This window comes from Leptopilina boulardi, unplaced genomic scaffold (assembly GCF_019393585.1).
Source record: "Leptopilina boulardi isolate dan_hultmark-lab unplaced genomic scaffold, ZJU_Lbou_2.1 LbouV2_372, whole genome shotgun sequence".
NCBI lineage: Eukaryota > Metazoa > Arthropoda > Insecta > Hymenoptera > Figitidae > Leptopilina > Leptopilina boulardi.
The window spans coordinates 2,505,438-2,532,319 of NW_026137943.1; the positions used below are offsets into that span (position 1 = coordinate 2,505,438).

Sequence of the window (26,882 nt, forward strand, 5' to 3'; positions counted from 1 at the left end):
GGCGTGTATTATATATAAGTATATAAATGGCAATTTTGGGTGCGAGATAAAAAAAAAATATTTTAGTATTCCCCTGTAATTTCCGGACGAGAGGATTTATTATATTTGAAAGATGTTTTTTGTTTTCTCTTTTTTTTAGGGGGGGAAACTAAAACTTGAATGGTTGATATATCTAATAATAGTTTGTTCGTGTAAAATTTGAAATTTATCAATAGACAAATATTTAACGCAAATATTTCTTGACTTTTTCATTTGTTATAATCTAAATAAATTATTACTTGAAAAATTTTTTTTCAAAACATTTTTTTTTTTTTTTTGGTAGAAGACAAGAAATATTTGTTAAACAAATTTTTAAAACCAAGAATTTTAATTTCACCGAAAAATGGATAAAGAAAAGATCCAAAAGTAAGAGAAAAAAAATTTGTAAAAAAGGGTTGAAATATGGGGACCGTGAAAAAATTTTGAAAAATTCTCTTCTAATATAGAAAACAGAAAACAGTATTTCTAAGAATTTTATTATATTGTTTTTTCCATATATAACTCTACATTTTTTTTGTAGAGAAAAAAAAAATTAACAATCCCTCTAAGGGGATTTACTACTTCAAATCAGCTTCAATAGCCAGTATTAATAGAAACACTTTATTCACTCACTGTATCAAATTTTGATTAATATTTTTAGTTTATAATTTGAAAAAAATTTAAAGAAAGTCCATCACTTGACTTTTCGAATAATATTGTATAATAAATTTTTTACTTAATATAGCATAAATGATAATTAATATTATCGAAAATAAAAATACTCCTAAATAAATGTAAATAATAAATAAAAAATAATTAAATGTATAAAAAAAAAATATATTAATTCAATTTAAATATAAGTCTTGTTCATTCGTAATTAGTAATATTGTAAATATAGTTATTTTTATCCTAAAAATTCTTATTAGATTTTACTATAAAATAGATAATTAATTAATAAACAAAAAAAAATTGTGGTCCCTTGAAATTTCAACCTTTAATTAACAATATCAAATTTTTATAAAATATAATAAACAGCTACGAGATAAATTTTTTTTAAACTCGTGTTTCTTTCTCTTCTTTATATTGAAATTAAAATTCTTTGGTGAAACATTTCAATTTTAGAATTTTAAGCATTGCTTTTAAAAGCGACAAACTTTTTTAAAACGGAAAACGAAAGATAAACGGTATATATGGAGTCTAACTTTGTAAATAATTCATGAAATCTCTCGATATCGCTTTCCTAAAAGCTTGAATCACATTTCTGAATCAGTTTATTAAGAAATTCAGTTATATAAATAAAAAAAAATAAAAAAAAATGTTTGAAATTCTTTTCCATTGTCGTTGCTTTGGATTAACTAAATAAATAAATAAAAATAATATTCCTCCGTAAAAATAAATTGGTTCAATAAAAATAAAAATACTATTTGAAAAAATTCGCATTTTAAATTATAATAATAGAATTTTATTTTAATAACGTCTTCTAGAGTAATAATTTTTTATTAAGATTCATTTTTATTGATATTTCTTACTTTAATACAATTCACGAATATATTTTCCTTTTTTTTTTTCTTTAACAACTACTTCGCTTCAACGAAATGATTCATGAAGCAAAAGAGGTTCCTTATTTCCCCTTTTTAAAACTTTTTCCCAATTTTTTTTTTCCCCGGAAGTTTGTAGTTTTCAACTTGAGAAAAAATAGAATGACATTTTTTTCAGTGACACAAAAATATTTTACAATCCTTTCTTTTTAATTATATTTCTTATTTGAAGAGAGGAAAATAATTTCAATTTTAATTAATTTTAACTTCATTTTTTGTTAAATACGATTTTTATTTATTTTTATTTATTAAATAAAAAATAAATAATAATTACATATAATTTTAAATAATTTTATATTTATATATTAATCAATAAATAAATAAAATAAAAATATAGATTTTCTTTTAAAATTTCCCGCCATTAATTATTCAATGTGATAAATGGTTGGTACACCTGTTTCTCACAAAAATGAAAAATCCTTCTCATTGGGGAATCCCGAGTTTCTTTTTTTTATTTCCTTTAGAAAAATAACATTTCTAAAAATATTTTATTATTTACTGTTTCTTTGTCATAAACAATATTTCTGACTTTTAATATATATGAATTGTAAAAGAAATTTATTTCATGAATTCGTTTGATGTACACTGAAAATATGATAAAGAGAAAAAACTATCAAATATGAGAAAATATAAAATCTCATTGTGTGTCTGACGTAAAGGCAAAAATCATTTTTTCCAATATATAAAAGGATAAAAGAAAAATTTAGAAAAAATAAAAAATACAGCAAAGTATTTGTAAAAAAAAAAAAAAAAAACAGTTGTCTTTGACTAAATCTTTTCATCTCATAGTAATGATAAGAATTTTGTCACATTTTTTTTATTTTATATTTATTTTTTTCCGCAATATTTTCTTTATTATAAAAAAAGAAAAATACCTATTCCTTATTTTAAATTTACTGATTCAGAAAAGTGTCATTTTTTTTAGGAAAGCGTGTAGACTGATATAATAATAGTTCTTATATAATCCTCGAGATTTGGGATATTTTGAAAATTTAGAAATATGTATATATTTTCATTAAATAAATAAAAATATATAAGAAAAAAAAATATATATATAAATAATTAATACGTACACTATATAAAAAACAATAAATCTCAAAAATCAAGATCTAATTTTGCAATAAATATAAAATTTGTCAGACAAAATAAATTTTGATTTTTGGGAAAAATTGCAAAATTCAGGGAAACAGAGGGAGACGATTCGATTGGTTCTGACAGTAGAAAAAAAAAGAAGAGGGGAAAAAAAGCGATAGGCAAATTTTCAGAATAAAAAAAAAAAACAACCATATCCGAGGCGGGCACAAAAAAAAAAAAAATTTTCTATAGTGTCTTTGCGCGCACGCATGCCACGGAAATAAGACTTGCATTCACACACAAATACAATTTCACCCAAAAAAAAAGTGATTAATAGATTTAAAAAAAAAAAAAGAACACAAATTTCGCGAATATTCTATATTCCCCTCCCCCCTCCATATTCACCAATTATTATAACACACCTACGCATATATTTTACCTTCCATTTTCCATCACAAATTAATAAATAAAAAAAAAATAAATAAAAAAAAAAAAATGTAGTCATTCACCAAATCACCAATTTATTACGACATTGCGTCACTTTGCCGAATTCTAATATCAATATCATTATACCATGGTTAAAGTTATGGTTGCTATTTCTAATGTAAAATAAAAAAAAAAAAGTTTCACATCATTACTATAATGTTACCATCATCGTTATAATTATTCTTGTGATTAATGAACGGCCGTTTGTCCGTTCAATGTCACGCGCTGACTATATTTATAATAATTCATTTATAAATATAAATATACATAAGTATTTGCGGTGACCCAAGTAAAAAAAATTATACACATAATATAGAAAAAAAAAAAAAAAAAAAAATTAACATGAAAATTGTTAATAGGAAAAATTGCTCATGACTACTAATTATTCAAATACAAGTTTCATGTCATTTTTCACATAATTGTGTATTATTATTTTTTTACTTGGGGGGGGATTTATTATTATAAATAAAATAAGAAAGACTAATATTATTATTATTATTACTAAAATTATTATTTGTATTATCCTCACGATAGCGACCGCCATTATTGTAATTTATTAATATTTTTAATATTATTGTTATTAATATTATTATTATATAATTATAATTGAGGTATGAAGCGTTGCAGATGATTTTAAAAAATTATGAAACACAAAAAAGAAAAAAAAAAAAAAAAAAAATGAATTATATATTATTGTGCCGCGAGCTGAACGCTGCGTTTACGATGAGCTAGCTGATTTGTAAATAAACTATTTGACTCTTTGAAAAACTATTATTTTATTTATTATCCCTCGATTTGTCTCTCCTATTTTTTTCTGCGTAGCTTTAGATTAAAATATCCAGGGATTCCCCGAAATATATACACAATTCTATTGCGCATAGACGTCTGCGCATAATAATGCAGTTTGACCAATTGCTAATAGATGGCGAACACTCTTTTCTCACAATCATTTTTTTTTTTTTAATATTAAACGTTTTTTTATAAAGTAAACTGAAAAAAAATTTATTTGATTTTAATAATCGGTTACTTGACTATTATTAAATAAATATTTATTTGTATTAAATAATTATTAAGTCAATTAACTTGTATTTGTTTCAAATAAAAAAATTATTGGTGCAAATAATAATTATTTGGTTTAAGTAAATATTTATTTGATTCAAGTAAATTTTTATTTGTTTCTAGTAAATATTTATTTGAATCAAATAAAATTTTTTTCATTGTAAAGTAGAAATATTTTTTAATTTCTTTTTAATAATTACAAAACGAAACAAAAATCAATTTCTCTTTTTTTTTGTGATAAAATTTAATATAAAGAAGTGTAATATAAGTAGGTAATACATCATATGCTCTTTCAACTGCATTATTTATACGCGTCAGAAATCTATACGCTATCTGCAGTGGGGCAGTTTCCCCTATCTATTTTCAGTTGAGATAATGGAAGGGACGTAATTAGGACACTAAGTCACATATGTACGTATATTTATAAATATATATATATATATATATATATATATAGTATCATAAAAATAAAAACTTTTTTAATTATTCAAAGTGCAATAATAAAATATTATATATAAAAGATTCTTAAGATTGAGATAAATAACATTCTATAAGACGCGGGAGAAAGGGACCATAGAACCAAAAAAAAAGTTATAGGTTATGTTAACGAGAATTTTAACTTAATTAAAAGTTTCTTTTTATTTCTGTAATATAAAAATCAATTTTTATTGATTATTTTAGACTTAAATATTATTGTTTTGCATTAAGAATTGATTTATTTAGAATTATTTATTTTCACTTGGAAATTTCAAAACATAACCTATAATTTTTTTTTTTTTGCTTAAGGTCCCTTTCACCGCGTCAAATATTGTATATATATATTTTTCCAAACAAATTAAATACAAAAAAAATAGTTAAAAAGATTAAAAATTACAAATATTATTTTGTTCTGAATTCTCAAATTCTACGACGTGATTTAGAATTTTTAAAATACCCCAACTTTTTCGAATATTTTGAGTAAATGAGATATTAAAATTTGAAAATTAAAGTAACTTGGGAGATTATGTCACACTAACATTCTCAAGTACAATTTGTAACTTTTAATGAGAAAAGTGCGCGTTCTGCATTTCTAATGTTATTTAAGTCTAATACTTAAAAGGCAGAGACAGAAGGACTTCATATTGCAGGGGATTTCAAGTCGTTATGAGAGAAGGACGAGATTAATTCTCAAACGTTCCGGTCAGAAACTGGAAATCGAATTTTTGAAATTTAATTTTAAGCTAAACATTTTAGAAACTAAAAAAAAAATTGTGTTCTCTTCCGCATCACCCAGGAGGTGGAACACTAGACGCGTTTTTTTAACGTGCCTCCCCATTCCACAGTTTGTCCATTTACAAATTAAAACTAAATTTTTAGATTTGTGATTAGGCAACAAAATGTGTAATTAGGCCTAACCACGATACACAGTAAAATTTATTACGCCAATATTTAGAATATTTCCAATATTGCCGGCACATATTGGAAACATTCCAAATTTTGTCGGAATATCTTGTACTGTGCAGGTGACCTGAAAGAGAAAAAATTAATTATTAACAACCTGAAAAGAAAAAAAATTTCATTAGTAACCACCTGAAAAGAAAAAATTTTTTATTAGTATCCACCTGAAAAGAAAAAAATTTCGTTAGTAACCACCTGAAAAGAAAAAATTTTTTATTAGTATCCACCTGAAAAGAAAAAAATTTCGTTAGTAACCACCTGAAAATAAAAAAATTTTTATTAGTATCCACCTGAAAAAGAAAAAATTAATTATTAATAACCTGAAACAGAAAAAAATGAATTATTATCAACCTGAAACAGAAAAAATTAATTATTAATAACCTGAAACAGAAAAAAATTAATTATTATCAACCTGAAACAGAAAAAATTAATTATTAATAACCTGAAACAGAAAAAATTAATTATTAATAACCTGAAACAGAAAAAAATTAATTATTATCAACCTGAAACAGAAAAAATTAATTATTAATAACCTGAAACAGAAAAAAATTCATTATTATCAACCTGAAACAGAATGAAAATCATTATTATTAACTTGTACATAGTTTCATTATAAACAATCTGAAAAAAAATTTTATTAATAGAAATTTTCAAAAAATAAAAATATATAATAGAAAAAAATGTTTCATACCACGATGATCTTGCTGAAAGAAAAATTATTAGCAGCACACAAAAATTTTAGCTCACTTGCACTTTTATTTGGAGAAAAAACAATTTTTTTTCCCAAATAAATGTAAATGAACATTTTTTTACAAGAAAAAAGAAGAAGATAGCGACACGGTTGTATCATGCAAAAATTTTATAACTACAAAACGTTCACACCAAAAAAAAAAAAATTTCCTACCTATCCCTATATTTAAAAAAAAGAAAATTTACACCACATTCATAAAACTATCGACCTCCCTAAACGTTTCTAAAGGGCGCGAGTTCCTAACGAATATGGCAATCTCACATACCACCCAGGTGCAAAAAGACCTACACTAGGGATTACGTCCCGGGACACATCCGTCACCTGAGTTTAATCGCTCACAAAAATCACAAAATCACACAGGGATGAATCTAATTACTTCCAATTTGATTTGAATTTAAAATAATTTAATATAAATTTATAATAATTTAATTTTTAAAGAATTTAATATAAATTTACAATAATTTAATTGTTAAACAATTTAATTTAAACAACTGTAAGTTAGTAAAAAAAAAATTTTTTTTTAAGTATTATCAATTAGATAAGAAAGAAGGGGGGGATAAATTAAAACATGTTCACCTGAAATAAATAACAATTTTCCAAAATTTTTAATGTAGAAATTAAAATTTCATACATTTAAAATAATGTCTTGTTATTTTTGGTAATTAATTTCTAAAATAAAATTTATATTTGAGAAATTAAACATTTCAGGTGGTGTCGCTATGTTCGTATAAAAAAAAAAATTTCACTCACCGATCGCGGATTCCCTCGACGGAGCGATGGCAGCATCGCCTCTTCTGGACCAGTCCCCCAGTGGCCCCTCTTCTATGCGGGGAGACCGGGGAACTATGCAGGGGCCATGCTTTCTCTGCATCCTCCTTCCTGTCCTTCAGTCTGAAAAATTAAGAAAAAAAAAAAAATGTTAACATTGAGAATAATCTTTTTTTTTTAATTTTAATTAATTATTAATTATAAAAAAAAATATTTAAAAATTGAGAACAAAATAAAAATTTAAAAAAAAATTAAAATTATATTTTAAATAATTATTAATTTATAAAATGAAAACTCTTACCGGTGACACCCTTCGCCCATGCCCGATCTCCATCCCGGAGCGGCACTCGAACGGTGATTTCCAAAATTTGGCACAAAAAACACTCACTCGCGGTTTTAAAATTTTTTTCGGACACTCCCGAACCACGTGTTGTCAACTATTAAAATGAATTTTTAATTTTTAATAATACGATCGCGGTTTTAAGTAATACGAACACTCCCGATATGAAAAAAAATTATTTCAATAAAAATCAATTTACAAAATAGAAAATTTAAAAAATATTTCACTCGATCGCGGGTTTAAAACAGACGAGCACTACCGAAATGTGAAATTCACTAATGTAAAAAATTAAATAATTTCGCGAACACGTGGTTATCAGGACGAAGATACTTTTCCAAAATGTCTGACCGACGCGACGCAATTAAAGTGTTCTCCCACACCCCAGTTTGATGCAATGAATTTATAACCACGTGGTCGTACGAAAATTAGACGCGCTAGGAGAATTTCGAATTTTCCACCAATCACATGAAAGGAAAATAATCGCGCAATAGAGGGGGTAGAAACGCTTCTCTGTTTTTCTTTCTCTCTCTCACACTTTTAATTTCTCTTATTTTATTTTATAATTAAATATTAAAATATTGAAAAAATAAAAAATAATTTTCTATTTTCAAATAAAATGTATTATAAAAATAATATAATAATAATCGAAAATATACAAAAAAAAAATTTATTCCATTTAAAGTGTCACATGATAAGGTAAAGAAATATTTGCCACAATTTTGATTGGTTGAATTCTACAAATCTAACGCACGTAACTGAACTCAGAAAAAAACAGGTGCGTCTGATTTTTGTAAGACCACGTGATTTTAAAATCAGTGCAAAAAATGAAATTAATATTTAGATAATAATGAATCAAAAATTAAATACGTCACAAAAACTTTTGTACTATATGTGACGCTCGACGAGAGAAAGGAGCTTACGTCAAAACAAAAAAATTTTTAGGTTATGATAATTATTTAGTTCGTGGCATATGGTGTATACATTGTTTAAAGTATTCTATAAAATTATAGAAGCTAAAATAATCAGTTTCTATAAATTTTTTTTTAAAAATGAATTTTAAGTTATTTTTTTACTTTCATATACGACAACAATAAGTATTAAGCCAATTTCAGAAGTTCTTAATTTTTAACTGTGACATTTTGGAGAATAATCCCCCTTTATATATATGTGTGTACAGTATATATGTATAATCCAGTGTGAATTAGAGACTATAGGAATTAGCCAAGAACAAGCTGATGGTCAACCCGCAAGCTCAACCACAAGGTAAAGATTCCGAAGTAGAGATTAACTCCTTGACGCATTCACGCATATTCCCAAAAGTCTCGCCAGTTGAAAATTTCTCCCAAGTAAGAAAATGTATTTTATATCTTCTATTAATTTCAATAAACTCATTTAATTAACATCGCATTGTTTATTATATTTTAATCTCGTTTTTCGAGATTACACATTGTAGTTCCTTATACTTCCGCCAGGCGACACCACACGTTTAAAGTTAAGAATGGAAGAAACTACTTTCCTATCTATATTATTCGCTATGTACTCATACATAAAGGCCTAAGCAGAATAGAAACGTAACGTAACGCAATCGTAAACGGAAGAATAGAGAAGGATAGTCATATGTTGTTGTTCTTATCTTACTAATTCTTTCGTTTTGCGATTACGATTCCGGTTACGTTTCTATTGTGCTTAGACCTTTAAGTTTGTCCGTGGCACACGATATTATTAAAGCTCGCAAGAAATAATTAATACACGGAGAGAAATTTCTCACCTATTTTCGTATGAAAACTATTTACTCATTTAGTAAAACAACTACTGCGACATTAATAGCATAAAATTTATATCAATACCACTCTTGGACATACTAAAATAGTTTGGGTTGTTCCCAAGAGATAAAGTGTTGTTGATTCTTCCATATTAGTAGAAATTTTATGGTCTTGTATTGAATTGCTATACAAATAATTATTATTATACTAACTAGCGATGTAGTCCTCGCTCGCTAACGCTTGCTCGGTTATAGTTGTACTTATTTTTGTTTACTTAATGTAGTTTATGAATATTATATATATAATTTATATTTTAAATTAATATCTTATTAATATTGTATAAAATTTATCTTAATTTTGATCAGTATCATTGAAGAAAGAAATGAAAATTGTTAAATATTAGATGTTATTTTTATTATAATTCTGACAACAATCTTCTATTATATTAAATTAACAAATTTCCAAAAACGACACCGACCCCGTGACCTCGACACCGTCCTTGGAAAATCTATTTTCACTTATTTTCAAATAAATTAAAATACTTTGCTATATGCTTTTAGAAAATCTTACATACTTTTTTTTGTAACATGTTTTTTTAATTTTAACCCGAAAAAGGGTTATTTTGCAACATAAAGACAATAATATAAAATTATAATAATTGATTAATAACATCACTAGATGTTTCGTTTTAAATTAAGAAATGTTAAAATTATTAAATAAAAACATTTGATTTTAATGACACTTAAAATTAAGACACAATATTATAGGTTACTAACTAAAAATTGAAAAAACAACAATAAATAATAAAAAATAATAATAAAAAATTGAAAAAATCAAAAAATTCTTAAAAAATTGCAAAATAACCCTTTTTCGGGTTAAAATTGAAAAAAGATGTTACATAAAAATAGTTTGTAAGATTTTCTAAAAGCATATATGCAAAGTATTTGGATTTATTTGAAAATAATTGAAAATAGATTTTTCAAGGACGGTGTCGAGGTCACGGGGTCGGTGTCGTTTTTCGAAATTTGTTAAGTTAATATAATAGAAGATGTTTCGTTTTAAATTAAGAAATGTTAAAATTATTAAGTTAAAAACATTTGATTTTAATGACACTTAAAATTAGACAAAATATTATAGGTTACTAACTAAAAATTGAAAAAACAACAATAAATAATAAAAAATAATAATAAAAAATTGAAAAAATCAAAAAATTCTTAAAAAATTGCAAAATAACCCCTCTTCGGGTTAAAATTGAAAAAAGATGTTACATAAAAATAGTTTGTAAGATTTTCTAAAAGCATATATGCAAAGTATTTGGATTTATTTGAAAATAATTGAAAATAGATTTTTCAAGGACGGTGTCGAGGTCACGGGGTCGGTGTCGTTTTTCGAAATTTGTTAACTTAATATAATAGAAGATTATTAGTAACTTTTACTAACAATTAGTAAAATTTAACTAATTCTAAAGCAAAAAGTGAGTCACTAATTTAAATTAGTAAACATTTTTACTAATTCAGATTTAGAGAGTAACGCAAGAGCCGTCTAGCTATTTTTTGCTAGAACTAAAATCCTTTTCATTAATTTTTCTCCTAATTATACAAAAAAACAAGAAACGTACGTTTTTTTCGATAAAAAAAAGAAATCAATATTTATAGAGGAAGTTTTTTTTAAAGTTTTGAATTTAGAACTTGAATGAAATCGCGTGACAAAGTGATTTGATTATTACTATATATATATATACGAGTACTATTCTTACAGTGCTGACATTGCAGACATGTTACAACTCTTTTATTGTTCCCAACTTCTTTTGTGTGAGAGTTCATTTCAAGAAATCGTTAAGTGTCACCGATTTCAAGTATATAGAAGAAATGCATTTATTTTCCATGAATATTATTTTTAAAAAAATAGTATTTTTTTCAAATAAAAAGAAAATTTATAACTTTTCATCATGATATAAATTTCCATTTTTTTTTGTTTTAAAATTCGTAAAAATTTAATTAACATGGAAAATTGTCGACCAAAGGGCTCTTTTTAGTCAAGTTTCTTCAAAAACTTTAATTGCTCTCGTTTTTTATCGTATAAAATCGCATTAAATACCAATTTATTAGAGAGCTCTTTTAAAGTTCTTCGATTTATCACAAACCAGATGCTGAGTCTCCAGTCTTTCGACAAACCACTATTCTAATTTGTGAAACTGTTACAAAAAAACTTTATTTAAAAAAAAATTAAAAATTTACAAAATAAAATAAATTCATGAAATGTAATTAAATTATTTATAATAAATTTTAAAAAATACTAATTGGATTTTAAAAGGACCTTAATTTGTTTAGAATAACAGCGTTTTTTGATTTTGTGGCCTTTGGTCCAAAAAAAATAAAATAATTTATTTCATATTAAAGATGTGTTTATTATTCTCCAATGTCTAATGCATTTTCGCCATATAACATGGCTCATCAGGACTACAGAAAAAACATGTGTTTCATTATAATAAATAGGACGATAACAACATTTTCAATAACAGAAAAAACAATGGACACAGAACTTACCACATTACTATTGGAATTTATAGTTTAAATTTTGAAAAAATATATGACATGTGGTATTTTTACCAAAGGCCACAAAATCAAATAACGCTGTTATTAAAAAATACTTACAAACAGGAACTGATTTTTTTATGACAATCTTATAATAGAAGAGAAGAGCTTGTGCGAAATAAACTTTTTTGATTTAATATACTTTGATGTTTTTACGAAAGATTCTAAAATAGAGAAGAGGAGAAATGAAAGTTAATTCCATAACTTGAGTTTCATATATAATAAGTTGTTCCTTGAAAATATTGCTCGACTTGATTCGCGCACGTGTTTCTCCAAACAATATTCGCACAAAGCTCAGTTTCTCAGAAATAGCTACTTCTTCCAGTCATAAATCACATTTTCCAGTTCTAAGCGCGCAAAATAATTTCATTCTCTTGATGAAAACTGTATATATAAGTATACATATATTACCAACTCGTTTTTACCCTCTATTAAACCATCTTCTCACTAAACAAATTTCATTCCACTTCAGGTGGTAAATTTAATAAGCATTTGTCTTTTTTTCATTAAATAAATATTATTTTAATTACCATAGTCACTATAATAAATTATATACATTTCAATAAATATATTAATTTTATAAAATATGTTTCAATTTACAAAAAAAAAATCAGAGTAAAAAAGAAGTTACGTTTTTCATAAATGGATTTTATATTAAGGTTCTTCCAAGTGCTTTTTATGAGAAAAACATATTTGACTTTTCTAAAAGGCGGGACGTTAACTTTTTGATGAAATTAGACAGAAATTGGTGGCAGTGATAAAAGAAAAGCAAAAAAAAAAAAAGTTTTTTATTTCAACTCTCCTGAGTAAAGTTTGCGTCCACGAAAGACAAACTTTGGAAGAGTTTTTTTTTTTTTTTTCTTTTTTTTTGCTGATGACTGAAACCTTTAGACTAGTGGAGAATTTCAGTTACAATCAATTTCAAGGAACACATGGCAACTGTTCGTAATTCAAGCACATTCCCACATAGTCCTCGAGCGAAGTTCCAGTATCTTCACCAGGACCAAATGCCACTCTTATATGAAATGGAGACGCTGAAGTTTCAACACGACAATTTCCATCTGCATCGAATTCATCAGGATTACATAGCGAAGTTCCACAATGTTCAAGGTCACAGAATCCGGATCCACGATTTCCAGGCTAACCATATAAATACCAAATACTATTATTTATTATCGTTAATTAAATAATTTTTAATTCTTTAACAAAATTAATTAAACAAATAACAAAAAATGTGCTATAATTAGTATAATTATCAACAAAATCTAATTAAACAATATATTCAAAAAACCAGACACCAATACAATAATATAGTTTAAAAAAAAAAACAGCCGGAATAAAAACTAAAAACAGAAAGATATAATGTCCAAGAGATAACGAATATCCAGTCAATTGGGGTAAGCTTCCCTAAAGCTTCTTTCACTTTTAATCTCATTAGCGAATATAATTAACATCGAACAAAACTCTACGGGTATAATTATTCCTTTAATCTCAATTGCGACATAAATTTTGTGGAACGTAAAATATTTTCTTTTTTATACTGTGTTATAACATCAAATTATATACCACTTCGTGTAAAGGTTATATAATTATTTTTTTTTCTTTTTAATGAAAAGACGAGATGAAAATTTTTATGTCACTTTTCGACTCTTCTAAAAAAAAAGAAAAGAAAAAAAATTCTCCATGTCCAAAAGGAACTTGTAATATATTTACTAAAATATAAACTATAAAAATAATTATACATTTTTAAATTGCAATTTTTTTGACAAAGAATATTTTTTTATATTATGATAATAAAATCTAAAGAAATAGTTTTATGAGAAAATTTTAATCAATTTTTAACCAGGATATTGAATGTTAAAAATTTAATGATTCTTTCGCGTAATTATAAATTCTAAAGCTATACATCATAAATTATTTTTCTTCAGAGAAGTAAAATTTTAGATACATTAAAAGTGACAGCTAATCAATATATAGAAGAATATTATTAATTGAGTTTGCTTCATAAAATATTTTATAATTTTGTAATTTAATAGTAAGTGTTATTAAATAACATTAAATAGCCGTAGTTATTAATTAAAAACTTAAAAAAATCTGTTATTTTTTTTTTTTACTTTTTGTTCATAGTAAGAATTTCAGTTCATATTTTGAAGTCGAGAGATGGCAAAAGCAATTATTTGTATAGAAATTTAGAATATGTCGTTATAACCAGACGAATTTTATCAATTCGTCGTTATAAGCAAAGTCGTAATAATATTACAGCATCCGAATAGGAACCTATATATATAGAAAGATAGATAATTTTATTGCGAACACGATGATATAAGGTCACTTGTTTTGTGGTTATGGTTCATCTTCCCTGATACGCATGCGTCACAGTTGCCAATGATCGTATCGAAAAGCAACTGCGCTTGCGCCACGATAACTCTCTCATTGGTAAGAAATAGCGCGCTTATATAAAATATGCTTTTATTAAAAGAAAATATTAAAGAAATATAAAAATGTTTACTGTTAAATTGATTGTTTTTTTTAAACGCTCAATATTAATTTTCTTAACGTCTATATAATAAATATAAAAATGTTTTATATAATTACCGTAATAAATTCTTCAAAGTCACAGGGAATGAGTACTCTGTTCCTACAGCGTTGAATTATTGTTGGTTCTGGTCCAGTGCCAGAGCCCTCGACATCCATGTTAACGGATGTATCATTCCGCCTGAATCGCGGGGGGCCAATTCGAAACGAATCGGATGTACATGGTGCGTAGGAAATGCTACACATACCAATTTTTTGTTTCACACAAATCAAATAATCTTGTGATGCCAAAAATCTTCCATTTGGCAAATAATTGAGTGTCTTTAATATTCCATTTATATCCTCAAAATATTGAAGACATCCAGCGGGAGCACGTTGAGCAAACGGAAGTTGAACAATTCGCATTTCCCACATCCGTGATTGAAGTCCACGCGGTAACCGGAAGTCAATGGACATTGTACCATCGCTTATGTCTGTGTAAACTAGAAAACAGAGAAACGTCAGCTCTCATATACATAGATATATATATATACATATACTATACTCCAGGGGACAGCAACGATCAATCAAATTTGAATTCATCACTGATAACCGCACACGAGCTTCATCAAGTGAATTTACAATTAAACTCATAGAAATTATACGCGCTTTAATCATTACTATAATTATATTTATAACCTTATTTAACATAAATATAAAATAAATAAATTGACAATATATTTTTTTTAGTTGCCAAAAAAATACATCCAATTGCATAAATGCTCTCCTTCCGGTTTGACGGCATTTTGAATAGTCGTGACATTTCTATAATAATTTTATTAGTTCATGGCATATGGTGTATGCATCCACCATAAACTAATAAAATTATTATAGAAGTGTCACGACTTTTCAAAACGCTGTCAAACCGGAAGTGCAGCATTTATGCAATTGAATGTTAAATTAAAAAGAAAATATATTTTTTATTTCTATTTATCAGAATAACCTACAATATGTAGATGGTTAAAAAATTAACAAGATGGTAAAAAATTTGAAAAATAAAAATATAAAAATTACCGACACAGAAATCTACCTTACCGACTGATGGTAAAACAGTTTTTGAAAAATATATAAATTACCGACACCGAAATCTACGTTACCATCAGTCGGTAAGAGAGATTTCTATGTTGGTAATTTTTTATATTTTCGTTTTTCAAAAAACTGTTTTACCATCAGTCGGTATGGTAGATTTCTGAGTCGGTAATTTTTACATTTTTATGTTTCAAAAAAAATTTTCACTCTAAATGAAATTTTTTTTGGATATAGCGCTTCCTCTAATATATCGGATACCCGCTTACATCGAATATTTTTCCATGTCCCTGGAAATCCAATATACATGGGTTTTACTGTAGAATAAATTTTCCCTTTATTATTATTATTTTACAAAAAAAAAATAAAACTTGAAGAAAATAAATTTTGTTGGCAAGTAAAAATTTCGTGTGGAAAAAAGCTGTTTTCTAGAAATTAATGGAAATAAGAAATGTCTCTTATGTTTATTTTTCTTGAGATGTCGTGATATTACTCTCAGTCCTTTATTACCTGCCTTTATGCTTTTCTTACTTTCGTGATTAGTTACTTCCTGCATTGCATTGCAATTTTTTTTTTTTTTTTTTTTTTTTTGCAAAAAAAATATTGCTTCATTTGTTACATCTACTATTTTGCATACACTTTTGCATTTTATTTACATTTAAAATAAAATGTTACATTTAATCTGTACAAATATTTTCCCTATTTATCATTAAAAAAAAAAAAAAAAAATTAAGTCAAAGCAAAAATAAAAAGAAGAGTGAAATTTTTTAATATAGAAAAAATGTCATGCAATATAGCGTAATGAGATTTTTAACGTGGTTCCTTAGTATATAAAATAGTATAAAGAATTTTCATGTTATGAAAATATATGATGGATTATAAAAATGTCAGTAAATTAAAAAAAAAAAAAAAATATTTCTCAAATATTGGAGAAGACCGTTAAATTTTTACACATAAATAGTCAAGAGTTTTATATGTTTGTATATTGAAGTTAGACTTGTTTTGGAGAAAAGTAAATTGTGTGTATATATATGTCCGCATAGGTCTAGAATTTGACATGTGGTTTCCTGTATAGAAGATCAAAGGAGTTTCTAAAGCTTCCTAACTAGTTATGCTGCAGTGACAATCTCGTTAGACGAAAAAGGATGAAGGAAAATTACTCTCCAAGGTACAATCGTATTTGTCTATTACGAACGGTAATTTTCCTACCTTCATCCAATTTTTTTTTCCTTCCTCCCATAGAACATTTAATTAAGATTTCCAATTTTTTTTTAAACATTTTTAGTAATATCACGAAAAAGAATATTCCAATTAAATATTTCGAAGTAAAAAAAAGAAATTAAAAAAGAAAAGTTTAACAATTTAAAATACACTTAACGCATTTCGTGCAAAAAGAGAGTGGGGTTGAGAGTTCAGTGATTGGACATTCTCACTCTACCAAAGTTGCGCGCGCATTATTCTCATCTGAGTTATCGACAAACTATAACCTAAAGTGACGCTATTTGAGGTCATCGTTATATCATAAATAATTTAGCGTTTGATAAAAAATATAAATAAATAATAAGTCTTTCAAAAATACTTACTATGCTGACCACTGTTCCAGCCGCACAATTTTAAACTCTTATTTCCACTTCTTATCTGAAATAAGAATAATTTTTACCTACTCAATCTTTATTAATACTAAATTAAAATTAAAACTATCCAATAATCAAAGATGATTATTAAAATTTCCTATAAGACATAAATAATTTTAATTAAACTAAACGAAATCTACAAAGAACTCTTTGATTTCATTTAATAAATTATTTGAAATTGATTTCCATTTAATTAAAATTTTTTTTATTATCTAAAAAATTTACCTCCATGAAGTCCTCATCACAAATACCAGTTCTTCTATTAGGTTGTCCCTGAGAAAATAAAGAGTAAATTTTTTAAAATGAAATATCATTTAATAACCAGCTAATTTTTTAAAAAATTTTCTTATTTAAAAAATGAAACTATATGCACAAAAAACAAGGATGAAAAGAGAAAACAAAAGCAATGTTAACATTAGAGAATTTAATTAATTCAAGATAAATTATATTATTTTAGAGGAAAATGTTTCCTGAATTATTTAAATTACATTATAATGTTTAAAAATGACAAAAAAAAATTATAAATGCTATATAATATTTTGAGAAAAAAAAATAGTTTTAATTATTTCAGTGTAATTAAATAATTAGAGAAAGTCCACAATGGCACATCTGTGACCCCTCTCTGAAAGGTCAAACTTTATATACGAAAATCCTTTTGTCTTTCATTGCGCAATTGTTCTCATGTTTCTCCGTATACTGAAGACGTACACCTACTAAAACAGTTACAGTTCACAATTATTGTGAAACAAGTTTCGTAGCAGTAAACTGTCCAACCTGAGTATTTAATTTCATTTCCATTTTAATTGCAAAAAATAATATTTCATATTCTAAGTACTTTCCGCTATATTCTCTAATGACCCTCAAAAAAATTTTCAAATTTTTTTTTTTTTTTATTAAAATAGAAAAAAAATCCAACTTCTCATATGAATAATTGTGCAGTTTTTGAGGTGAAATTGCATTGGCTCGCTTCCCACCTTGTTTCACTGTAAATTTCTCATACCAAAATCGTCCCAACCTAAACTCGCTCGAGGCACACTCACAGACTGTGCAAGTTAAACTTTTCCCATCTTAAAATATATAGTACATTTTAAATGTTATCAAGGAAGCCGCATGGTTTATAATGCTCTTATGAATATGTCTTCTTCTTGCTGGCAAGGAAACGATAGACTGTGAAATTGCTCTCTTTTGTAATTTATATGATAACTTTCTAACAGCATGCAATTTAAATATGATAATGAGCCAAAAATTCTTTACAAAGGAAAAAAAAATGAAAGTTTCTTTAAAAAATTACAATAGGGTATAAAAGGGTATCGTTTATGACCACTGCACCAGTTGTGGATACTTTCAGATTAATGTTGGTATTATTCCCAAAAATTACTATTAAAGAAAAACAGTAAAAGTAACGAGATCTTTTTTTTGTAAATAAAAAAAAAAATTTTGTTATCGCAATAAAATTAGGGGTTTTTTTTTTTTAAGCAAGGTGATAGGAAATGGTTGACAGATGTGACCTTTGACGTTAACACATGCAAACGAACTTAATAGAGTCAGGGAATGATATAGGATGCTGTTACCTGATGGAAACATGCAGTGTGAGTGTGTATGTATAACTTTTCGGTTGTCAGAGAGAAACCACCGTATCGCTAGTAGGTTAACTTAACTTTATTGAACCTATCAAATTCTAGCTACTACGCTACTATGTCCAAGTCCATTTGAATTAAAATTCTTTTACCGCTTTTCCATGTTTCTTCAAATTAAAATTCAAGTTTTGTCCAACGACATTTTGAAAAATCGTGACACTTCTATAATAATTTTATTAGTTTATGACATATACATTGGTTACGAACTAATCAAATTATTATAAAAGTGTCACGAATTTTCAAAATGTCGTCGGACAGCATTCATGCAATTAGGTTGTAAAAACTAAATTGTTTCCCAGTGGGCAAAAAACGTTCTTAAAACATTGGAAAAAATTCTTAAAATGTTTTTAGAACGAACATGGAACCCACTGGGTTCCTAAGCGTCCCTTACGATGGCGCCAGTGTAGCGCCCGCGAATTTTAAATTACTAAAATTCCTAATTTTAATAAATGTTTAGAAATTCCAAAGGTTTTTGTAAAATGAAGAAGCATAAAATGTTAATCAATATTAGATGTGATTTTAAGAAAATAAATTCGAATAAATAATCTCCACCGCTAAAGATGAATGTCTTACTATGTTAAAATGTAGAAAGTCAATCCTTAGTTGGCTGATTTGTTGCTCGATTTTCCTGATGGTCACTGTACAATTCATAGGCTGATCGATGAGGTTCGGGAATCCTGGACTGGTAACGTAGGTCAGATTATTCAGCACCTCTCCACCGCAACCAGTCGTGACTTATTGGGAAAAGAAATAATTAAATAAATATCACTAATGCAATATACGATTGACCTAAATATTCCCCTATGCTCGCATATAAATGTCAATGTAACTAAATATAATATGTATATATATGTGAATTGACAATTTTAGAGAGTGCACTTTGGTCAACGATTGAGGATTCTATATATATATAAGGCTTCGCATAGTACTGTTCAAAATTCAAGTCCCGATAACGAGTTTCCATTCAGTAACTTCCCAGCTTTAGTTGGTCCTTTATTCAGTCAAGCTCCCTAGCTGAATGTTTGCACGAGCTTCTCGTATGCGAAACAACTCAACCCTGTGAAAAATTCAGTAGCTCTCTCTCTCTCTCTCTCTCTCTCTCTCTCTCTCTCTCTCTCTCTCTCTCTCTCTCTTTTCTCCCTTCAAAAGTCCCTTACTCCTCTATAACTTTCCCCTTAACTGACATATATCCTTAAAGAGAAATTATATATACCCAAATTTCAATTTCGAAAACTAATTAATTAATTCTCAAAATTCCGAAAACCAATAATTAACTTTAAATATTATTTAGAAAAAAAAATGTAACGATTATATTATTATCAGTGTAGATGACTAAAACCAGGACATTGCATGTCAAGAAAAACATGAAACATATCTGGGACACTTGTTTACTGCAAAATTTGAAAACATGCAAATGTAATTATTCGAATAATTAATTTTAAATACTTCAGAAGAAAACCTATCCTGCAAATATTTACTGAAAACTAAATTTATTTTTTTTTTTTTTTATAAGCAATGAAATGACTCCAATGCGAGGATATTTTAACTAAACTTTTAATTAAAATTTTATATGTGAAACAAGATTATCCCTATATATATATAACTTTAAATAATAGAATAATACAATTTTTGCAAATACATCACCCTTTTGCGCATTTATATTCAAAAGTTTCAAAGAGTAACAAAAAGTTTTAATGAAATAGAATTTTTTTAAATTTCTTTTCTCTTAATACTTTTTTAAAAAGAATAATACTTTTTTTTTTGGTTATAAATGCTAATGATCTGAAAACATAAATAATTCAATGGAATTATAATCATGCCATATTTTCATAAATTTTAATTAATTTTTTTTTTTAAATAAATTTTTAACTTATATATATCGAATTTTTAATGTAAAGAATTTTTAAAACGACGATTTCGTTCGAAATTATAAATAACCGAACAAATAATCGACAGAAAGAATTCGGCGCGATTTTTAAAATTCACCAATCACGATTTTTTTTTTTACAATTTTTGATTGGTTAATTTTAAAATTCGCGCCGAATTCTGTCTGTCGATTTATTTGTTCAGTCATTTACAATTTCGGACAAATTCGGTACATAAAAAAGTAAAAATTCATTTAAAAAAGAAATTCTGTTAAATTCTAATTTGAAAAATAAAAATTAATCTAAAAAATGAAATTTTTTAAAATTAAAATTTATGATTTTTATAATGCGCCCCGAAAATAGAGGAGGGAAAAAATGAAATATGCAAAAGGTACGTCGAAAGGATATAAAAAATAAGAAGGTAGAAATAAGGAAATCAATAATAAATCCCTTGTCAAATACTTGGAAAGATTCCTATTTCTAGTCTCAAAGGACAAAACAAACTTTTTTCCAAAAGGTTTCAAGAAGGTTCCAATTACCTTAAAGTTTACATCACTGTTATATATATATAGATAAAGAAAAAGTGGATTTTTCCCAGCTGGATGAAAAGCAAATTTTTCCCCACAAAATATTATTTTTCATATATTTACCCAGAGGAAATTTATAATAGAGAGAAAATTGCTTTTGAGAATGCATACATTTCGAACATATGCGAATATATATATATATATATATATATATATATATATATATATATATATATATATATATATATATATACATAGTAATTCTACATTTCAAATAAAAATTATTTTCTAACTTTTATTACATTTTACGCTAAATATTTTTTTTTATTTCCAACTTTATAACAAATACGTATTATTATAAATATTAATATAAAAAAAAAATTTATAAATTTTATAAAATAAATCTTGAATAAAATGAAAGAAATTAATAAATTAAATTTTAATTAATTAAATTTTTTTCTATCAAATTAAAGTTAAAAAATAAAAATATTTTATTTTTTTACGAAAATAAGTTTAAATATTATAATTAATTTTCAATTTGAAAAATTGTATAAAAGTAAAAATTCGTGACACGTTCTTTTATTTGAACGTTAATTAACATTAAATGGAAATTAAAGTAATTATACATAAAAATGACGAATTTATAAAGTACATCGTAATGTTTTTTTTTTATATTTATTTAATTATTAATTCTGGGCACGTGATCGACTGGAAATTCCAGAAGGCAGGTTATAAGCAAGGTACCTCACTTATGTGGGACATAGAACCGAACTGAAAGGCAATTAAATAACTGTACACGCGAAAAGTAAGAGACGAGTTCTTCAGAGCAAAAATCTTTACTATATATATATAGCGCACTTTTCTGCGATTTTAAGCTTTTAAAAAATTTATATACAAAACACAAGAACCAGAGGCAAGTATTTTGTCAAGAAAAGAAGACGTTTTATATAAAGAAAAAAAAAAGAAAAAATCTTCAAAATTCTTGTTTTCTCGTACATTTTTTTTTTTATTATTTTTTCGAGAAATCTCCCGAGAGTTAAGTATGATTGACTTGAACTTTACTTGCTTGCCCAAATAACTTTTCATATTTTTTTTTTATTTCTCTAAAAATGCAGCATAGACCGAAGCCAAAGTTTTTCATGGCAAATATTTACAGTAATAAAGTGTTTTAAAAATACCAATTATTCACAAAATTTTGATACTCTCTTGATATTACTGAATGTAATAATTACGATTTTGTTTTCATAATCAAATAACTTTTTTCTCCAATACAAAACTGTGATCTTAATAAAAAAGATGCCAACGACTGTCACCAAACTCAATTGCGCTTGCGCAACTATAACTCTCTAATTGGTAGAAAAATAGGCGCTCTTATTTAAAAAGTAAAAAATCACTTATTTAAATTATTTTCAATACATCTTGTTACTAGATTATTTTCTTAAGGAAAAAAATATTATTTTCTTTATTTTTTAACATTTTCCAAGAAAAAAAAAATGTTAATAATAACAAAAAAAAACAAATTAGAAATTTTTAAAAAAATGTTTGAACTTACAAATGCAGCATACACCAAAGCCAAGTGCACAAGGGCCATGTGACTTTCCTTGTTGAATGCGACACTCATACGTGTTCATGCATATTCCCCGAAGTCGTTTATCTTCCGAGAGACATTCTTCCTCAACCGGAATAGGAAAAAAATTCAAAACTGTAACAAAAATAAAATATTTTTCTTATTTATTTAAATAAAAGAAGAAGAAGAAAAAAAAAGAGGTCAAATTTCATGGAGAAAAATCTCTTTTTTCAAAATTAAAGGACACTTATATATATCGATTGAAATATAAATCCCAACTTTTTGTTTGACGCTAAGTGATAATGGACAGAATGCTCGTATCACACGGGGCAAATATAGTGAGTTGCTTTCAAACTAAAACCTTTAGTGGGAGAATGTTTTCAATATATGGACAGTAGTCCAAAAAAAAAAAAAATAATAATTTTATGTCATATGACAATATTCGATTCTTTTATTGAGAAAAAATAATGCAATATATTTTTTTTTTATCATTCTTATTGTCACTGTAACAAATGGTAATGTAAACATTAATGTAGAGCAATGTAAACACTAATTAAAAAAAAAAAAAAAAAGAAAAAGCTGGAGAACAATGTTGAAAAGGTTTTTTTTTTTTTTTTTTTCCTCTTTTGAACTTTGTTCTCATCTACTGCTGACTCGACTCATTGAAGATCTGAGTTTATAAGTGGGTGTCGAGACTGAATTAGAATCTTAAAAATGTTCGCCATAATTCGCACCTCTTCTACTTTGTTTCGGTCTTTCGTATTTATATATTTAAAATCATCATTCGCGAATAAAATTTTATCGAGTGATTAATTGCGAAAGTTAGATATTTTTTTTATAGATAAAAAAATTTTATATATATATACACTTGTATGTATACAATATTATCAAATATCGCTATATATATATGTAATATAGAACTTGTTTCCCCTTGAGAAATTGTTCTTGAAATTTAGATTCATGAGCGACGACAAGCCTCAACTGAATAATTCCTTAGAGTACTTTATACTTTGGCGAGACATTTCAGCAAGGGAATCTGGCATTGCTTGAATATTTCCATGTAGCTTGAAAATTGCATTTAAAATTTGACGAAGTACCACAAAATGAGGATTGTGATTTTCTTAACATTATATTTTTCTCCGAAACTTTTAATTATCAAAAAAAAAAAAAAAAAAAACATGAAAAAAGTTGTTTTTTTAATATCAAAATTTTTATTATTATAAATTAAATGGATTTAGGGAAAATTAAATTTCAAACTTAAATTGTTATTCATTGTATATATACGTGTATAGATAGTGAATTATTCAAATATAAGTAATTAAAATTATATATTCACAAAGGTAGGATGATTCATCGGTATTGTATAGATGTGAAATTTGTATCTGCTTTCTGAATAGTTTAATTTAATTGATACTTGAACTCTAAAAGTCCTATATAGTGTGTTCCATGGCGTTTCACTTTCAGTAATTTCATTCAATTATAAAGTTAAATTGCCTCAGTTTAGAACTTTTATTGTAATAAAGTCATTAGTACCAACATATTACATATATTGACATTCAAAGGAAACGCTACTTGAAAGTTAATAATTAATTATTAATGTTTGAACATTTGATCATAACATATCTATATAGTTATAATATAATAATGGATTAAAAATTTTCTTTAATTTTTAATTCAAATTTTTTTTTTTTTCAAATATTTTTAGAGCAAACATATCCTTTGGTAATTAACTTTATACTCGTCTGTTAATTTATTAGATTGTAGATTTAAATTAAAGTTTTGATGTATATATATGAAAATGATGATTTTGATTTGAAAATCAAAAAGGATAGAGTTTATTGAACTGGAGGTCATAGGTTCAAATATACACCGTTATGAAAATTAATGTACAATATAAAAACATCAGAAAGATAAAATCATATAAATACTTGATAATAAAGCGATGTCCTATTTGATAAAAATGAAATCGCGACTCGTATATATACGCGCGCTGTATTTTACTTCAATATATATATATATATAATTTTCCGCTTTTATAATATAGAATCGATTTTTAATTAACGTTCTCTCGAGAATATACAATAAGTTATTTAAAATAAGAAAATAATATTCTAACAGAAATAACCAGTTTATTTAAAATTGTGTTTAACATTCACAAAAAAATTATTTTTATTTTTTTTGATTTCGTAGTTGGAAAATTATTTTCAGTTATAAAAATGTAATAATAAAGTTATTAGGTAACGTCTCTTTAAAAAAGACATATAATCCACACCCTAGATTAATAGAGTATCATTTCATGTTCTATTTATTCTAAAACTCGTAAATTCAGTCGTAAATCGTATTTGTTTTAGCTTTTTTTTTTAACGAGAGTTCTAAATGAAGAGTTTTTCTCTTACAAACTGAATCCCGAACACCAACTGTCGTGATAGGTGGCAAGGCAATTACTACGAGGCAGTGATCGACGAACGAGTAATTAGCAAAGTACACACATACAGTGGAGAGGGACTATAGATAGAAAGGGGGAGGGGGAGAAGTTTATTGAGGCGATTGAATACTCACCCCTTGCAAGTCGAGAACTAGAATCATTGGATTCTAAAATATTCGAATTCGACTCAAATTGAGAAGTGGACCAAAATTTAAATGAAGGCCACTGATAACTTGGTATTACAAGAGAAACGAAAATAAATGCACAAGTAACACACTCGTGATGATATTGTCTATAAGTAAATAATTCACGTTTTGACAAATTAAAAATCAAAAATATTATAAAACACCATGAGATCATGATCGAGAGACGTCACTGACCGATGTCCAAACCGCATCTCTTTTACTGGCAAACGTTATTGCTATTCGTGTATTCTCAAGGTCTACCCATCACGGAAGACCATAAGGAAACTGGGTGACCAGACCCCCTTCTCTTTTGCGAATCTTAAACTCATGAGAATAGTATACTGCTTCTGAATGCATTCATTGAAGTTTTATATATCTAACATAACATGCATTCTTTAATCTCGTAATAAAACATAAATATAACCTCAAAATAGACATTACATTTTATTGAATTTATTTTGTCAGGTAAAAAAATAATAGAGACATGCTGATTAATTTTATTTAAATTTTTTAAGAATTTTTGCATTTTCCAGGAAAACATTCTATTGTAAAAAATGGAATAAAATTGATTATTCTTAGTCTACTGCAATTTAGGTTCAATTGGTAGGTTTTTTTAAAGGTATTTTGAAGGTACAAAAGGTAAAAAAATAATAGAGACATGCTGATTAATTTTATTTGAATTTTTTAAGAATTTTTGCATTTTCCAGGAAAACATTCTATTCTAAAAAATGGAATAAAATTGATTATTCATAGTTTATTGCAATTTAGGTTCAATTGGTAGGTTTTTTTGAAGGTTATTACGTGTTTTGTTAAGGTAAAAAAAATAGAGACATGCTGATTAATTTTATTTGAATTTTTTTAAGAATTTTTGCATTTTCCAGGAAAACATTCTATTCTAAAAAATGGAATAAAATTCATTATTCTTAGTCTACTGCAATTTAGGTTCAATTGGTAGGTTTTTTTGAAGGTATTTTGAGGGTACAAAAGGTAAAAAAATAATAGAGACATGCTGATTAATTTTATTTGAATTTTTTAAGAATTTTTGCATTTTCCAGGAAAACATTCTATTCTAAAAAATGGAATAAAATTCATTATTCTTAGTTTATTGCAATTTAGGTTCAATTGGTAGGTTTTTTTGAAGGTATTTTGAAGGTACAAAAGGTAAAAAAATAATAGAGACATGCTGATTAATTTTATTTGAATTTTTTAAGAATTTTTACATTTTCCAGGAAAACATTCTATTCTAAAAAATGGAATAAAATTGATTATTCATAGTTTATTGCAATTTAGGTTCAATTGGTAGGTTTTTTTGAAGGTTATTACGTGTTTTGTTAAGGTAAAAAAAATAGAGACATGCTGATTAATTTTATTTGAATTTTTTTAAGAATTTTTGCATTTTCCAGGAAAACATTCTATTCTAAAAAATGGAATAAAATTCATTATTCTTAGTCTACTGCAATTTAGGTTCAATTGGTAGGTTTTTTTGAAGGTATTTTGAAGGTACAAAAGGTAAAAAAATAATAGAGACATGCTGATTAATTTTATTTGAATTTT

General features: G+C 26.0%; 1 protein-coding gene across 1 annotated transcript; it reads right to left on the bottom strand.

Moving 5' to 3' along the window:
• Window positions 1–12,515: 12,515 nt before the first annotated feature.
• LOC127287642 (uncharacterized) lies at window positions 12,516–25,304 on the bottom strand. The gene is made up of 8 exons (XM_051314681.1): window positions 25,278–25,304; window positions 25,115–25,223; window positions 22,704–22,853; window positions 19,333–19,493; window positions 17,348–17,395; window positions 17,072–17,126; window positions 14,484–14,905; window positions 12,516–13,028 (listed from the first exon to the last, which is right to left on the bottom strand). Exons 1-8 carry the CDS (start codon window positions 25,302–25,304, stop codon window positions 12,810–12,812), a joined length of 1,191 nt encoding a protein of 396 aa, XP_051170638.1. The 3' UTR covers window positions 12,516–12,809.
• Between the last annotated feature and the right edge of the window lie 1,578 nt (window positions 25,305–26,882).